Below are 18,838 nucleotides of genomic sequence, written 5' to 3'. Positions count from 1 at the left end.
GACACAACCGAAGAGTAGAAAGTAAAAACAGGAGGGGAGAGCAAAGTCACATCCTTCACTGTACCATAAATATGAAGCTCTATTAGTGTTCCTGCACCAATATCTCATAGGAGCCCATATTTCCATGTGCTCAGGAGTACTGCCCATTATTGTGTAGGGGACCAGACTGCATTCAGGTGTGATGAAGTCAAGCCAAATACGTACTGGTACTGCTGAGTTCACGGTTTAGAGTTTGGGTCCAAAAGCAGGGTTAAGCTTCCTTTGCTGGATCCCAGAGAAGAAGTAGAAAACAAACCCGATCAGCATCCAAATCTCAGCCAGGTGCCAGTTAACATCTGCATCATAAGGCAAACATTCACAAAGATGCTCAGGAGTGGGAGGAGAGGCAAACCAGGAACCTTAAAGGGAAGGGAAGAGGAGCTCTGTGGCTGTCTCCAGATGACCCCAGTAATCCCAGTGATGAGCACCAGGAGCAGCACAACCACTGTGATCGGCCCTGAATCTCCAGAAAGCAGACCTGGCCAGTGGGCCAGCACCAGGCAGAGGAGAGTCATCAGCAGAACCAGCAGTGAGGAGCAAACATAGATAACCCGGCCAGAGAGTGGAGTGGGGGTTGGGCTGCATGGAAAAAATAGTCCTTGTAGAGTCATCTTCCCTGCTGCAGGTGCAGTCTCCTCCTGCATCTGTGCTACATTTCCCCCATTCTCCCCCTGCAGCTCTTCTTCATTTTCCTCCTTCCTCCTCTCAGTCTGGTACCTGACAATAAGAACGCAAAAAGCTATCAGGGAATAAGATACCAGGGTCCCAACTGATCTCAAGTCCAGAATATCAGTGAGTCTAAAGAAGAATACCATGACTGCTGTGATAATGCCAAGAATCAGAGTGGACATGATACGGCCATACTTGCCATAAGTGAACCTTACAAGGACTGGGAACAAGAGACCATCCTCTGCCATCATGTATATCATCCGACGTATGGGGAACGTAATGCTGCAATAGATGCCAACAAAAATACTACAGAAAATTGCAAAAGCTACAACATAGTACGCAGGGACCCAGCCAATATGGAGAAATGCCTCAGGCCAGGTACTCCCAGGTTGAAGCTGGTAGTAAGGAACCATAAGTGTAAGTGCTGCAGAGACACCAAAATACAACAAAAAGCAGATGAGCAGTGAAATCACAATGCCCATGGGGATGGAACGCTGGGGATTGTGGGATTCTTTGACTCTGGTAACAATAACGCTGAAACCTATAAATGCATAGAAACAGGTAGCTGATCCACGGAGAATCCCCTGGAAGCCAAAAGGCATGAATCCTCCAGAGCCCAGAGGGCCCAAGCTAGAGGTGCCATTGAGTCTGGCCTGTATGTAGTCCTCTTCTGTGAGCTTCCAGTTCTGTAGGTCCCCCTTAATGAAGCCAGAGATGATGAAAAAGCTGAGAACCAAAAGCTTCACCAATAAACACTTCAAAAACTCTGAGAAACTCATACCAACTCATATATTGCAGTTCCATGAACAAAAACAGAAAGATGACAAAAAAGTAGCCTAGATTGTCTGCAATGTCTTGGGGAACATACAGTGAGATGGTCTCTTGCTGAGTTTCAGAGATCCTATTCCCAGCGAAGATGTCAAAAGATAAGATCCAGGCCTGGACCACAACGAATGCATCAACAACAAAGGAGAGGATGAGATTCCAGCCAGTGATGAAAGCCTGGAATTCACCGACAGTGACATAGCTGTAGAGATATGCCGAGCCAGAATGGGGAACCCGGGCACTAAACTCTGCATAGCACAGCCCAGCCAACAATGATGTCAGACCGCCACCAAAAAGCAGATCACAATGGATGGTCCTGCTTGATTCCTGGCCACCTCATTAGCCAGGAAGTACACACTAATACCCACTGTGCGGCCCACACCCAGGGCCACTAAATCCAGAGTGCTCAGCTTTATGTCAGATTTAAACTCATACACTTCTTTCTCCAGTGGACGTTGGTATACCAGCCTTTGACCAAACCTGCGAAGTGCCTGACGCAGCATTCTAGCTTCAATTGAAGATGATTCTAAGGATCAAAGAGCTGTAGCAAGCCTATGCAGCCAAGAGTACTGGATCTGGTTAAGTGAGGCTGAGTTGAGCCAAGCTGGGTGAGGACTGCCGGTGTCCTTTGCTCATGCTTCAGAGCTGCTGCTTATATATTTCTTCTTTTTTTTTTCCTTTTTAAAATTTTATTGGATAATTTTTATCTTTATTTTATTTTATTTTTCCAGTGTTCCAAGATTCTTCTTGTATGTGCTATCCTTCCAGAATGCCTATGGAAACAATAAATATTTACTGAACAATGGTGTTCAACCAATCAACTGAGAATCAAAGGCTGCATGTAACTTGTTGAAGCCAAGTATCACAGAAACTGACACCAAAAGATACCACAGAAAAATTAATCCTGCTTTCCCTCCAGAAAAAGTACCAAATATCTCCCAACATTCTGTTTTGTTTTTTCTTAATTTATTTTCAGTGGGCTCCATGCCCAGCATGGAGCCCTACATGGGGCCTGAACTCACAACCCTGAGATCAAGACCTGAGCCAATATCAAGTGTTGGAGTCTCAACCAACTGAACTACCCAAGCACCCCAACAATTTCCTTTTTTACACTCCACATAACATAATCCCATGTGAGTTTACGAGTCACATAGCTTCCTGTGTTAATTAGGTGGTAAGACACAACAGGGTATGGATGCATTGTGCAAGAATTCACATGCAGGATGTGTGCCCACTGCTTGAGCACGAGTTATGACACATTAATTCATGGACTAGATGCCTCTTTGCAATAGCAGACCCATTCTTTATATATCATTGGAGTTTAAATACAAATATTAGTTCTCTCTGTCTTAAAACTCTGAGCCCCAAAATCTGCTACCCAAAGTTAGAATCACTTCTGCCCCATTTCCTATTCTACATCATCTATTTAGCAGTACTGATGGCCAAGAATGTACAATCCACTCCTTCCCTTCTCCCACTTGGCCCACTGGGGCACTGTGAACATAGAAGAGGAGGGGGAAAGGGACAGGACCTTCATCACCACCTGAAGGAGAGGACCAGACTGCCTGGGAAGGAAAGAATGGAGAAATGGGGGCAGCAGCCAATCCATGATCCATGACTGAGAAGGGATAGGAGCCAGAGAGGCTATGTTGTGATTTCTGACATTCAGTAAACCTCACCCAAAGCAACCAGACAAAAATTCACTACCTTTTTTATGTCCACAATATGACAGTGTGATAGCTAGGGGGGAAAGAAATGTTTCACTTAGCTCCGTTGCTCTCAACCAAGAAAATCCTTTTGTTTCCCTCTTCTCTGGGTTCCAGGAGAGAAGGTGAACCCATTTCTGCAGACAGTTTCCTCATTGGTTACACTGTGCTCTATACACACCCTGTGCCATCTGAGGTGTCAGTGCCATGGTCCTGGAGAATCTGCCTTGCTCTGTGAGCTCGTATTAAGCTTGTACTAATACAAGCTTGTGAGCTTATATTAAACTCACAAGCTCACTCACTTGTGTCTCCCTATGAATTTTTCAGAAGAAGTTACTTTTAACTCATTCAAACTGCTGTCTGAATGTTTTCTTAATGATGGAATCCTGGGTGTGATTCCCTCTTTCTCCTCCTTCCCTGCTTCTCTTCAGATGGCCCCTCCACAAGGGGAGCTAGGTTCTGGATGAACAATTCACAGCTATGTCCAGGAAATGAGAAGTGGAGAACAGAGTAAACAAAGTCATGCAACCCCCCACTCTCCTCCCTACTCTTGCTTCAGTCTTAAGAGAATTTTAGGAAATGTTCTCAGAAGTTTTTAAAGGCAGAAATATCAGTCAAAATTGGAAAGTCTACTCTATAGATGACGAAAAAGAACCCTTGGGTTATGGGCCAGACTTTCTGTCTACAAATCTATCTAGAGTCCTTATTTGCCACTCACCAGTTCCAGTGTTATGACTTATAATCAAGCCCAGAAGATAGATAATGAGTGTCAATGCTTAACTCATGGAAACTTTTTACACTATCTGAGGTTTTCCCAACCCACCACCAGGCTTCAAACCCTTCCTTGGTTCCACACTCCCCTTCCTTCATACTCTTTCCTTTGTTAATAATGTGATCTGTGCTTATTTCTCCAGCCCCATCCCCTGCCCTGTTCCTGCTCCAGCTGTAAAATTTGACACTTACACTGTTCCCTTGCCTGTACTGCATTCTTGACCCCTTCACTTAGCTAATTCACACTTCTCTTTCATTTCACAGCTCAGCAGTTGCTTCCTCAGGAAGCCTCCCTTGACCTTCGTGCTACTCTTCCTATGTGCTCTCCTAGCACCTGGCTTCCCCCATGTGTCACTGATCCTAATGTATCCAAATTCCAGGTCAGCTGCTGGTCTCCTCCATCAGACTGTGAGGTACGTACTCAGTAAGTATTTGCTGAAGAAATGACCATGCTGAAAAGAGAAAACTGACAGAGACCATAATCCAGAATTCTTATATACTGGACATTGAAATACATAATTTGTAGCCAAGCAATCCTTATAATTCAGGCTCATGTAGAGATATACATGGCATTACTTGTGGAAGGGGAGCAAAATGGATAGGGTGAAAGGAAACCCAACTGTTATAAAACCTTGACTGCCCATCATTTATCATACAGGTATGAGTCACACTGATAAAGAATCAGCCTCTGAGGACACTTGTTTAAAAATATTAGGCTCCTGGGGGTTCTGGGCCACCAACCACCCACACTCCATTAGAAAATCCCTGCTTTTTTGAAGGCATCATGCTCCGGCCCTATAATCTAGGTAGGATATCCTATGTCAGAGGTTCTCATTTTGAGGGACAGAGTGGGGCATGATGTAGATACCTGGGGATATTTCCCAACTTTAGATCCTCTCCCTCTGGAGATTCTTGTCTACAAGCTCTGTACTTGTCATAACTGCTCTAAATCACCAAACTGACAAGAGATTGTCCTCAAATTGAAGGGGAAGAGATTTTAAAATCTGCCTTCACAGGAAGGCAGTGTAGTTCAGTAGTTAGGAGTAGGGCTCTGTGGGTAGACTGTTCAGGTTCAAATCACACCTCAGTCTCACACCCAGTGACTGTGGTTAAATTAGTTCACCTCTTGGGGCTTTAGTTTCTTCAACAGTCAAATGGGAGTAAAAGTAAGTACCTCATAGGCCAGCTGTGAGGAGTAAGTGAAATCATGTCTGTAAGTATGTAGCTCAGTGCCTAGCAAACCATACGGACTTAATATCATATACCAACTACTTAATACTGAAATCTGATCGAAAATAACCAAACACTGAAAATCAACCAGTCTTTATAAATGTACTGGCTCAAAATCATCCACAAAACTCGAGCTTCTTAGCTCTCCCCCATGAGACAATGAAAACAGTCTTATTCCATATGATTCACCTTGAAATGTTAAGGACTCTAGACAACTTCACCAGGGTGGTGCTGACACATGGGGGTCCTAGAGTCACTGAATTGAATCAGGCATCTAGAACTAAAAGGCTCCATATGATTAATAATAATAATAATAATAATAATAACAACAACAACAACAATAGCAGAAGCAGCAGCAGCAGCAGCATCTTTGTCTACAGATGCCTCATCTGGAACAAGCGGTGCTGAGTACTGTAGAGAGAAGAACAATGAACACTTGGCCAGAAGTGTTCGATATGAGCCCTGGCCCTTCCTCATGATGACATAAACACAGGTAATTTCTTAATATCTCCATGACTCATCCACTAGGAACCTTACTTAACCTCCCTCACTGGATCAACATGAGAATTCCATAAGAAGATACGAACTAATACACGCTGCTGGTGGCAGTGTCACTGAGGCACCATCTGAAGCACAATCTTACTGGAATTCAGAATGCTTACACAGCTGGACACTGTAGTGGTTGAACAGGTGAATGTATCTGAAACAAACATAGAACATGGACTGGTACAGCCTTTGTTAAATAACTATAGAAAGTGCCTCTAGTGAGGAGGGGAAAAGTGAATAGAGATAAGGATGAAACAGGATAATAAAATGCATTGAAAGAGGGCTAACTGGACATAATAAAACAAAATAAAAATTAAGAAAAAGAAAGAAAAGGGGCCTGACAGGAAGCGATGGTGCAAACATGCCATGACTGAGGGAGGTACTGACTCCATTCTGTGCACTGCAGGTTCAACACAAGACTTCAGGAGACAATGTTGTTAGAGCACCTGGTTCAGAACCTGGTAAATGAGAGACATTCAGTTGATTGAAACTGAAAATGGAAATGGAATCCTGTAATTGCCAGGATATGGAGAATACAAAGAAGGAATACCTGCTAGAAAGAGGGTGAAGAACAGGAAAGATGGGACTCCCCCGCTACTAGTTCTCACTGAACCCATTTCCTCTCTCTTTGAGCCCCTTTGACTGTCTTTGGAGGCTCTTGTAGTTGGCACTAAGGATGCTTCTGCCATGTTTTTCTCTCAGGAAACCATTTGCAGCCACCTACCACTCAATAAATACACAACAGTGGTTCTCAAGATTTGTGAATCACAGACCCCTCTGAGGTGGGTCACTTCAAAAATAAAAGTCATACAATCTTCTGAAGTGTATCCATGGACCCTGAGCAGGAATCCTAGAGGAGGACTATCTGAATGGCAGGGTAAGAGACTAGTAATGTTTGATAATTTATATTTCCTTCAACTGTGTTGTGCAGGGTGGTCCTTGTGCTCTTCCCACATTTTCTGAAGATGAGGGAAAGTGGGCCTACAGACAAAGTATTAAGATACCAGAGAAGCAACCCAAAGAACAAAACATCTGGGAAATAAATGATCATATTTTATGACTCCAACAGGTGCAGGCAGAACAAACAATGAACAACCAAACATAGAAGAGAAAGGACCCCGTGATTGGAAAGCCTGAGAGAGCCTACTACAAATCCAGTTTCTAACAACACAGAGAAACATCATCCTCAAATGCCATGTTCAGATATCTGCATTCTCGTGCAATAATCTACAGTTATTCCAATGGTTTATATTCAGTCCAAGCTCTCTGACCCAGCTGTCAGAGCCCCACCCTAATTCTCCCCCTACTTTCAGATACATCACCTCCTTCCTGATTCAGCTCCTCACATCCTGACTTATCCTTCCTGGGATGAGCCTGTGTCCTGGGTAAGTGACCTGCACTGCCAGGCATACCCTACTCACTCCTTTCTGCCCACTCTTGACTCCGCAGCCTCTCTTAGCCCTATTCTACAACATTTCCTGCATCTAGGAAGACCTTCCATAAGCCACCCTGACTGATCCTCATCTCCAGCCTTCCTCCCCTGCCCACTAGCAGTTACTGCCCATCCTGATAGCCAGCTGAAACTGATTTTCACTATCTGTCAGCTGGTGACCTGAGTGTATTCCTTACATTCCTTTATAGTCTAAGAGCTTCTAGAGGGCAGGGCCAGGATCTGAATACCTCCTCATTCTGATTTCCACACTCCCATCTCCAGCCCTCCCTACACAGTACAAGGATCTGCTCATAATTGTAACAAGCAACCAAAAGAGGCATTTAGAACAGAGAAATTGAATATATAGATGTATTGAATAACTACTATAACTTGAGATTCCTTGAAGAAGTGTTGTTTTGTTTTGATTTGTCTTGTTTTGTTTTTGGAAAGAGATAAAAAGCCAAAGAGAGGTATAAACAGGAAACTAGAACATGCACCATCACGAATTTCCAGAGTGTCCTGAGGACATTTCCTGGTGAGGGACCTGGGTCTGTGAATCTCAGTTTCATGGGAAACAGTCTCTCCCAAAAGAGGTGTTTGCTCAGGGGAGGGGCTTAAGGGAATGCAGGCAGGGGCCAGGGAACATGAAGCAGCTTGTATGGATTACATAATGCCCCAGTTCCCCTTCCCTCCCACCTCCTCCTTAGTTTCTCTCAATCTCTTATCTTCTTCTGACTCCAAAACAAAAGATCCATCCCATGTTTCCTGGAAGAACTTCTGTCAAGTCCAACAATCCACTCCCTGAAGAGCAGGCTGTCTTGCATTCCCAGCCTTCCCCACCCACCCTCCTTAGTCTTGGAGATCATTATGTTCCCTCCTCTGTCTCTAAGAAGGGTATTGAGCTCACTCTGGATCTTTCCTTTTGAAAACATTTCTCCAGGGCAGTAACTGCCACTGGTTTCTGTGGTAGGGAGTTAATACTCCAGCCACTCAGGAAGTTGGCCTGTGACCTCTACTGAATAGCTTCAAAGATAGTGTGAGTATCAATTGCTTTGAAAGAAGTTTGATGAAGACTTGAGAAGAAGGCTAATGATGCCATTAAATAATTGTTTTCAAGTTCTCAAAGTTTCAGAGACATGGACTGTAAATGCACCATCTCCAGAGATTATATTAATACTCTATATCCAAGCACAGTTCTTTCTTACTCCCAAAGTGTATAAATACTCTCGTCCTCCTTAAAATTTCAAGACAAGAAGCTCCAGAGCCATCCAAACCAGTGGCTCCAAAACAAGCAAGGATGAAGTCTTTTGGATAGCTAGTGTTTCCCAGAGTTTCTGAAGTCCTAACTCAAGCAGCCCTGGATTCTGGTAAGAGACAATCTGGAATATAAGAATAGAGGCTTTGCATTCAGGGCAAGAGTTTGAAATAATCCTCAGTGTGGTGCATGTGTAATGAGCACCTCCATCATGGCAACAGTTCAGGAAAACATAGGAAATGGTACACAGAATGAAAGCCACCATGGAAACTGGGCCTGAGTCTTATATTCAAGGGAAAAAAATAGTTTACAAAATCAAATGAAACATGCAATTTTCCCATTATCTCTTTTTTGTGTGCCTTCTCTAGAAGAGTGTGTCCAAACATGGTCTGTCATTTATTAATTCAACAAATAAACTGCTCCCTATTTATTTAGTACTGTGGATAAAGTAAGGAAAAAGAAAACCTCCTCCATGCATGTTGCTTATATTTTTGCAGTAGGAAGCAAAGAAAAAACAAACAAACAAAAAACCCCACATTAGTAACAGGTTTATATATTGTATTATTAGATTGGTAATCAGTGCTACAGAGAAAAGGAAAGCAAGCAAATTTTAGGATGTGCTCACAGAGGGTCCTGTGACTTTAAAATGGGTGGTCCAAGGACAGACTCCCCTTCACATTGTTGTACAACTTTCACCACCAGCCATCTCCAGAACTTCTTCATCTTCTGCATCTGAAACTCAGTACCCATTGAGCAGTAGCTCCCCATTCTTCCCTCTCCACAGCCCCATTCAATCACCATTCCATTTTGAGTCCCTATGAATTTGACTAATTAAGGTACCTCATGTAAGTGGAATCATACAATATCATCTTTTTTTTAAAGATTTTATTTATTTATTTGACAGAGAGAGATCACAAGTAGGCAGAGAGGCAGGCAGAGAGAGTGAGAGGGAAGCAGGCTCCCCACTGAGCAGAGAGCCCAACGCAGGACTCAATCCCAGGACCCTGAGATCATGACCTGAGCCGAAGGCAGTGGCTTAAACCACTGAGCCACCCAGGCACCCCCAATATCATCTTTTTGTGACAGGCTTATTTCACTGGGCATAATGTCCATGTTGTAGCAGATATCAAAACATCCTTCCTCTTTAAGGCATAATATTATTCTATAGTCTGTATACCTCACATCCAGCTTATCTGTTTACCCACTGATGGCCATGCTGGTTATTATAACTATTGGCTGTTATGAATAATGCTGTATGTATATGTATATATATTCATATGTATGAATATGGTATGTAAATATCTTTTTGAGGCTCTGTTTTCAATTCCTTGGGATATATATCCAGAAGTGGGATTGCAGATCACATCTTAATTATATATGTAAGTTTTGAGAAGTCACATTACTGTTTTTCAACAGAGGCTGCCCATTTTAAATTCCCACCAGCAATGGACAAGCATCCCATTTTCTTCACCTCCTCGCCAACACTCATTATCCTCCCTTTTCTTAATAGCCACCATCCTAATGGGAGTGAAGTGGCACTTGGCTGGTTTTGAGAAATAACAAGGAGTTCTGGGGAGCCAGGACACAGTGAGTGATGGGAAAGAAGTAGGGAGTAAAGTCAGAGAGAAAGCAGGAACCCAGATCCTTCAAGAGGGTCTGAGAATCACTGTGAGGACTTTGCCTGTTACTCTGGGTGTGATGGAAGCCCTAGAGAAACTGAGAGTTTCACATGTTGTGTGTCGATTTTCATATTCATTTCATAAGATGATGACTGATTGCCTTAACTGAAGCTGCTCATAGTCTAGATTATCTCCAAGCAGGACTCCATCACTTGAAAATCAAACAAAAGTCATTATAGTGTCATTCACTACTTTAGGTTTTTCCCACCAGTATTGTGGATAATCAAGAACTGATATGGAGATAGACAGTGCTTTTTTCTGGAACTTGGTGAAATTAAGGACTGAAAAGACACAGATAAGTAGACTCGTAGAAAAGGGACAGAAACCATGTGAATCAGGGACTCTCAAGGGCAGAATTAAATAGATGAATACAGTCCCAAGCCCCAGATACCTCGGCAAGGACAGCCAGAAATGTCTGAAATACTCAGAGCTAGAAAGAAATAGATCCTCAAAGGGAAGCCTTAAAACATGTTTCTGTGAAGCAAAAAATACCTCTCATAAGCTCACCTCTCTGGGCAACAGGGATGAAATCTTCAACATCCAAATAAGAAGTCCAAGGAGTTATATAGTTTCTCAGCTACAAATAATCTGGCATGAATGGCTGCCTAATCAGCAAATACAAATATTATAAAATATACATTTATGTGTTTAGAGGGGGCTGGTGGGAGATAGAGGGTAGAGGAGAGAATCATGGGGCTATCCCTCCTGGGAAAGGAGGAGACATAAAAATGAATTTTCACTATGGCATTTTAGGACTCCAATGGCAGTTAGGGGAGGGAAGGATAGTAAAATCTAGAAACCAAAATAACTAATTTCTCTCAGCAAGGCAACAGGCCATGGATTTCTATTTTCTTTCAGCTGTTTCTTTACAGCTAAGGACCACATTATTCATCCTCCACTCAACCCACCCTAGGGCAAATAGACTCAAGGATTGCCTCACTTCATATTCCTCTTCTTACTTCCCTTTCTGTGGGCTCTTAATAGAGGTCTTGGGTTACATTCAACCTTCAAAGAGGTATTATAAAAACAGGACTATAATATAGGAGAAGGCTGCTCATTCTCCTGTCAGGTAGAAAAATAATAGACCTAAGTAGCAGAAAAGTCCAATGTCGTTCATCATTCATTCAATAAATAGTAAGCACTTTCTAAATGCCAGCCTAGTGCTTGATGCTATATGTACACAATGGAGAGGAGAAAGATGTGTTCCCTGCCTACATGGTACTAATTATATTTAACAGTGTTCTTATATAATATTCCTGCCCAAAATGTGTAACCTGAACTTAATGATAAAATTGATAAGTCTAGATTTATTCCTAGGTATCTTATGATTTTTGAACATCAGTATTCTGAAAACTATAGAATACTTATGAAAGAAATTGAGGAGGACACAAAGAAATGGAAAAACAGTCCATGCTTGTGGACTAGAAGGAAAAACATTGTTAAAATGTCTATACCATCCAAAGAAATCTACATATTGGATGCAATCCCTATAAAAAATACCACCGGGGAGAGGGGGAGGAGTCAAGATGGCAGAGAAGTAGCAGGCTGAGACTCCATCAGGTAGCAGGAGATCAGCTAGATAGCTTATCTAAACATTGCAAACACCTACAAATTCAACAGGAGATCAAAGAGAAGAAGAACAGCAATTCTAGAAACAGAAAATCAACCACTTTCTGAAAGGTAGGACTGGTGGAGAAGTGAATCTAAAATGACGGGAAGATAGATTTCGGGCAGAGGGGCCGGCCTCTGACAAGCGGTGGAGCAACGGAGCACAAAATCAGGACTTTTAAAAGTCTGTTCCACTGAGGGACATCGCTCCAGAGGCTAAACCGGGGTGAAGCCCACGTGGGGTCAGCATGACCCCAGGTCCCACAGGGTCACAGAAGGATCAGGGGTTTCGGAGTCTTGCAGAGCTTGAAGGTATTAGAACAGGGAAACCGGTTACAGAGACAGAACTGAGGACTGAGCTCTCAGCTCGGGGTTACCTTGAACCTGTCACAGGCTGGGTGAACTTGGAGCATGGCCGGTGGCCAGGGATACGGGAGTGATTGGGTGCTGTTCTCTGGGGGCGCACTGAGGAGTGGGGTCCCAGGTTCTCGGCTCCTCTGGGCCAGAGACTAGGAGACCACCATTTTCATTCCCGTCCTCCAGAACTCTACGGAAAGCATTCAGGGAACAAGAGCTCCCTAAAGTCCTGAAAGTGAACCCAAGCTGATTACTTAGCCCGGCCTCTGGTAGGGGCGGTGTAATTCTGCCTCGGGCAAAGACACTTGAGAGTCACTACAACAGGCTCCTCCCCCAGAAGATCAACAAAAAATCCAGCCAGGACCAAGTTCACCTACCAAAGAGATCAGGTACAATACCAATAACAGCAGAGGAATTCCAGAGGAGGAGAAAGCAAAGCACGGAACTCATGGCTTTCTCCCCAGGATTCTTTAGTCTTCCTGTTAATTTAATTTTTTTTTCAATTTTTTTTCTTCTTCTGCTAATATTTTTTAACTTTTACCCTTTTCTTATTTAACGTTTTTAAACTAGTTTATCGAATATATATATATTTCCTTTTTTATATTTTTTATTTGTTTTCTTTTTTTAATTTTTTCTTTTTTCTTTCTGAACCTCTTTTTATCCCCTTTCTCCCCCGACCCATGATTTGGGTCTCTTCTGATTTGGTTAAAGTGCATTTTTCTGGGGTCTTGGCGACCCTTTCAGTATTTTACTTGCCCCTTCATGTGCTCTTATCTGGACAAAATGACAAGGCGGAAAAATTCACGACAAAACAAAAGAACAAGAGGCAGTACCGAAGGCTAGGGACCTAATCAATACAGATATTGGTAATATGTCAGATCTAGAGTTCAGAATGATGATTCTCAAGGTTCTAGCCGGGCTCGAAAAAGGCATGGAAGATATTAGAGAAACCCTCTCTGGAGATATAAAAGCCCTTTCTGGAGAAATTAAAGAACTAAAATCTAACCAAGTTGAAGTCAAACAAGCTATTAATAACGTGCAATCAAAAATGGAGGCTCTCACTGCTAGGATAAATGAGGCAGAAGAAAGAATTAGTGATATAGAAGACCAAATGACAGAGAATAAAGAAGCTGAGCAAAAGAGGGACAAACAGCTACTGGACCACGAAGGGAGAATTCGAGAGATAAGTGATACCGTAAGACGAAACAACATTAGAATAATTGGGATTCCGGAAGAAGAAGAAAGAGAGAGGGGAACAGAAGTCTATTGGAGAGAATTTCCCTAATATGGCAAAGGGAATAAGGATCAAATTCCAGGAGGTGTAGAGAACCCCCCTCAAAATCACAAGAATAGGTCCACACCCCATCACCTAATAGTAAAATTTACAAGTTTTAGTGACACAGAAAATCCTGAAAGCAGCCCGGGAAAAGAAGTCTGTAACATACAGTGGTAAACATATTAGATTGCCAGCAGACTTATCCACAGAAACCTGGCAGGCCAGGAAGAGCTAGCATGATATATTCAGAGCACTAAATGAGAAAAACATGCAGCCAAGAATCTATATCCAGCTAGGCTATCATTGAAAATAGAAGGAGAGATAAAAAGCTTTCAGGACAAACAAAAACTGAAAGAATTTGCAAACACCAAACCAGCTCTACAGAAAATATTGAAAGGGGTCCTCTAAGCAAAGAGAGAGCCTACAAGTAGTAGATCAGAAAGGAACAGAGACAATATACAGTAACAGTCACCATACAGGCAACACAATGGCACTAAATTCATATCTCTCAATAGTTACCCTGAATGTTAATGGTCTAAATGCCCCAATCAAAAGATACAGGGTGTCAGAATGGATAAAAAACCAAGACCCATCTATATGTTGCCTACAAGAAACCCATTTTAGAACCAAAGACACCTCCAGATTTAAAGTGAAGGGGTGGAAAACAATTAACCACGCTAATGGGTATCAGAAGAAAGCTGGGGTGGCAATCCTTATATCAGATCAATTAGATTTTAAGCCAAAGACTATCATAAGAGATGAAGAAGGACACTGTATCATACTCAATACTCTACTTTCCAACAAGAAGATCTAACAAATTTAAATATCTCTGCCCCTAGCATGGGAGCAGCCAACCATATAAACCAATTAATAACAAAATCAAAGAAACATATCAATAATAATACAACAATAGTAGGGGACTTTAACACTCCCCTCACTGAAATGGACAGATCATCCAAGAAAAAGATCAACAAGGAAATAAAGGCCTTAAATGACACACTGGACCAGATGGACATCACAGATATATTCAAAACATTCCATCCCAAAGCAACAGAATACACATTCTTCTCTAGTGCACATGGAATATTCTCCAGAATAGACCACATCCTGGGTCCTAAATCAGGTCTCAACCAGTATCAAAATATTGGGATCTTTCCCTGCATAATTTCAGACCACAATGCTCTGAAGCTAGAACTCAATCACAAGAGGAAAGCTGGAAAGAACCCAAATACATGGAGACTAAACAGCATCCTTCTAAAGAAGGAATGGGTCAACCAGGAAATTAAAGAAGAATTGAAAAAATTCATGGAAACAAATGGTAATGAAAACACAACAGTTCAAAATCAGTGGGACACAGCAAAGGCAGTCCTGAGAGGAAAATATATAGCGGTACAAGCCTTTCTCAAGAAACAAGAAAGGTCTCAAGTACACAACCTAACCCTACACCTAAAGGAGCTGGAGAAAGAACAAGAAAGAAACCCTAAACCCAGCAGGAGAAGAGAAATCATAAAGATCAGAGCAGAAATCAATGAAATAGAAACTAAAAAAAAAAAAAAAAAGAAAAACAATAGAAAAAATCAATGAAACTAGGAGCTGGTTCTTTGAAAGAATCAATAAGATTGATAAACCCCTGGCCAGACTTATCAAAAAGAAAAGAGAAAGGACCAAATAAATAAGATCATGAATGACAGAGGAGATATCACAACTAACACCAAAGAAATACAGACAATTATAAAAACATACTATGAGAAACTCTACGCCAACAAATTGGACAATCTGGAAGAAATGGATGCATTCCTAGAGACATATAAACTACCACAACTGAACCAGGAAGAAATAGAAAACCTGAAGAGGCCCATAACCAGTAAGGAGTTTGAAACAGTCATCAAAAATCTCCAAACAAACAAAATCCCAGGGCCAGACGGCTTCCCAGGGGAATTCTACCAAACATTTAAAGAAGAACTAATTCCTATTCTCCTGAAACTGTTCCAAAAAATAGAAATGGAAGGAAAACTTCCAAACTCATTTTATGAGGCCAGCATCACCTTGATCCCAAAACCAGACAAGGATCCCACCAAAAAAGAGAACTACAGACCAATATCCTTGATGAACACAGATGCAAAAATTCTCACCAAAATACTAGCCAATAGGATTCAACAGTACATTAAAAGGATTATTCACCATGATCAAGTGGGATTTATTCCAGGGCTGCAAGTTTGGTTCAACATCCACAAATCAATCAGTGTGATAGAACACATTAATAAAAGAAAGAACAAGAACCATATGATACTCTCAATAGATGTTGAAAAAGCATTTGACAAAGTACAGCATCCCTTCCTGATCAAAACTCTTCAAAGTGTAGGGATAGAGGGCACATACCTCAATATTATCAAAGCCATCTATGAAAAACCCACCGCAAATATCATTCTCAATGGAGAAAAACTGAGAGCTTTTCCACTAAGGTCAGGAAGAGAGCAGGGATGCCCACTATTTCCACTGCTATTCAACATAGTACTAGAAGTCCTAGCCTCAGCAATCAGACAACAAAAGGAAATTAAAGGCATCCAAATCAGCAAAGAAGAAGTCAAACTATCACTCTTCACAGATGATATGATACTATACGTGGAAAACCCAAAAGACTCTACTCCAAAGCTGCTAGAACTTGTACAGGAATTCAGTAAACTGTCAGGATATAAAATCAATGCACAGAAATCAGTTGCATTTCTGTACACCACCACCAAGACAGAAGAAAGAGAAATTAAGGAGTCAATCCCATTTACAACTGCACCCAAAACTATAAGATACCTAGAAATAAACCTAACCAAAGAGGCGAAGAATCTATATGCAGAAAATTATAAAGTACTCATGAAAGAAATTGAGGAAGACACAAAAAAATGGAAAAATGTTCCATGCTCCTGGACTGGAAGAATAAATATTGTGAAAATGTCTATGTTACCTAAAGCAATCTACACATTTAATGCAATCCCTCTCAAAATCCCACCCATTTTTTCCCAAGGAAATGGGACAAATAATTCTAAAATTTATATGGAGGCAGAAAAGACCTTGAATAGCCAAAGGAATATTGAAAAAAAGTTCAAAGTTGGTGGCATCACAATTCCGGACTTCAAGCTCTATTACAAAGCTGTCATCATCAAGACAGCATGGTACTGGCAAAAAACTGACACATAGATCAATGGAATAGAATACAGAGCCCAGAAATAGACCCTCAACTCTATGGTCAACTAATCTTCGACAAAGCAGGGAAGAATGTCCAATGGAAAAAAGACAGCCTCTTCAATAAATGATGCTGGGGAAATTGGACAGCCACATGCAGAAAAATGAAATTGGACCACTTCCTTACACCACACAGGAAAATAGACTCAAAATGGATGAAGTACCTCAATGTGAGAAAGGAATCCATCCAAATCCTTGAGGAGAACACAGGCAGCAACCTCTTCTACCTCAGCCCCAGCAACCTCTTCCTAGGAACATCGCCAAAGGCAAGGGAAGCAAGGGTAGAAATGAACTATTGGGATTTCATCAAGATCAAAAGCTTTTGCACAGCAAATGAAACAGTTAACAAAACCAAAAGACAACTGACATAATGGGAGGAGATATTTGCAAATGACATATCAGTAAAGGGCTAGTGTCCAAAATCTATAAGGAACTTAGCAAACTCGACACCCAAAGAACAAATAATCCAATCAAGAAATGGGCAGAAGACATGAACAGACATTTCTGCAAAGAAGACATCCAGATGGCCAACAGACACATGAAAAAGTGCTCCACATCACTCGGCATCAGAGAAATACAAATCAAAACCACAATGAGATACCACCTCACACCAGTCAGAATGGCTAAAATTAACAAGTCAGGAAATGAGAGATGCTGGCGAGGATGCAGAGAAAGGGGAACCTCCTCCACTGTTGGTGGGAATGCAAGCTGGTGTAACCACTCTGGAAAACAACATGGACATTGCTCAAAATGTTGAAAATAGAACTACCTTATGACCCAGCAATTGCACTACTGGGAATTTACCCTAAAGATACAAACGTAGTGATCCGAAGGGGCATGTGCACCCGAATGTTTATTGCAGCAAGTTCTACAATAGCCAAACTATGGAAAGAACCTAGATGTCCATCAACAAATGAATGGATAAAGAAGAGGTGGTACATATACACAATGGAATACTATGCAGCCATCAAAATAAATGAAATCTTGACTTGCGCTAGGGGGTGTCAAGATGGCGGGGAAGTAGGAGGAAACGCCGTTTCAACCTGTACCCTAAAGTGAGCTAATTACCTACCAAAGAACTCTGATCACCCATGAAATCAGCCTGAGATCAGAATTATACATGTCTGGATCTCTACAGGAGCAGGAGATGCCAATGGGCAGGTAAAGCAGAGTGGGAACGTTGGACTGATATCGGAAGATAAACAAAAGGGGGAAGAAGCCACGAAGGTGACCGATTTGTAAGTAATACCCCAGTACGAGAATGCCCTGCATCTGGGGGGCATCATTAGCTTGGAGTCTGGTTGAAGGCACTCAAAAAAAAAAGATCAAAGGATCGCGGGGGGAAATTGTGGGAATCAGGGTGGTTAGAGACAGGGGCTTAAGTCCCCGGATCCAGGAAAGCCTCCCCTGGTGCTGAGCCAGAGAGAGTGCAGTAGAGGAACCAGGTCTTGGTCCCTGAGCCGCCAGCACACTTGAGCCTCCAGCGCGCCCGAGAGTGCATGGGGTCTGGCTCCCGTGAGGGGATGGGAGCCTCGCCAAATGGCATTCCTGAAACGCGCGCGTCCCACGCCCTCCTCTGGGAGAGGTGCTCACAGGTGCTAGCCAGGAGCTCTGGCACCCGGAAAAACCAGGCATTCCCAGCCCAGACTAGCGGGAAAATCCCAGTGTGCGATCGATGCTTGGAACCTCTCTGGGGGTCTGTAGCTGCCCAGACAGCCGCCGCTGCTGTGGTATTGGGTACAAGGAAGAGATCCCGCATCCCCAGGGACTGTGACTCAGAACCTACTCTTCCAGCAGCTCTGCAGAGCATTTTGAGGCTTCTCTCTGAGAGGGAGGTCTGGATGCAGTTTGCTCTCCTCTAAACCTCCAAAAACCATCAAAAGCTGTCAAGGCAAGAGAAAACTGATGAACAAACATAAAAACCTCAAGAACATAAGCCTGAAAAAACTGGTTTCCTCAGAGCCCACCCCCTTGAGGGGGGCGGGAGGACCTAACTCAGGGAAATCATTGACTGAAAACCCGCATGGCAGGCCCCTCCCCCAGAAAACCAACCAGGAAGGAAGGAAAAAAAAAAAGACAAGAGAACAACCACCACTACTTCATAAATACAACTTTTATTTTTAACTCTTTACCACTATTCTGGTTCATTTTTTATACATATAGATAATTTTTAAACCCATTTACCATCACAGTGTGATATCCAGTACATAA

General features: G+C 42.3%; 1 protein-coding gene across 1 annotated transcript in view; it reads right to left on the bottom strand.

The window, feature by feature from the left end:
* Positions 1 to 209: 209 nt before the first annotated feature.
* LOC123946624 (cationic amino acid transporter 3-like) overlaps positions 210 to 18,838 on the bottom strand; it is a 66,187-nt gene continuing 47,558 nt past the window's right edge. The window contains 4 exon segments of the mRNA XM_046012211.1: positions 210 to 311; positions 314 to 1,452; positions 1,454 to 1,817; positions 1,820 to 2,306. Of these exon segments, the coding sequence (XP_045868167.1) occupies positions 226 to 311; positions 314 to 1,452; positions 1,454 to 1,817; positions 1,820 to 2,036 (1,806 nt within the window). The 5' untranslated portion in view covers positions 2,037 to 2,306 and the 3' untranslated portion in view covers positions 210 to 225.

The sequence above is a fragment of the Meles meles genome, chromosome 7 (assembly GCF_922984935.1).
Source record: "Meles meles chromosome 7, mMelMel3.1 paternal haplotype, whole genome shotgun sequence".
Classification (NCBI taxonomy): Eukaryota; Metazoa; Chordata; class Mammalia; order Carnivora; family Mustelidae; genus Meles; species Meles meles.
The sequence above is the reverse complement of the archived record's forward strand: the minus strand, read 5'-3'. Positions and strand labels throughout refer to the sequence as shown.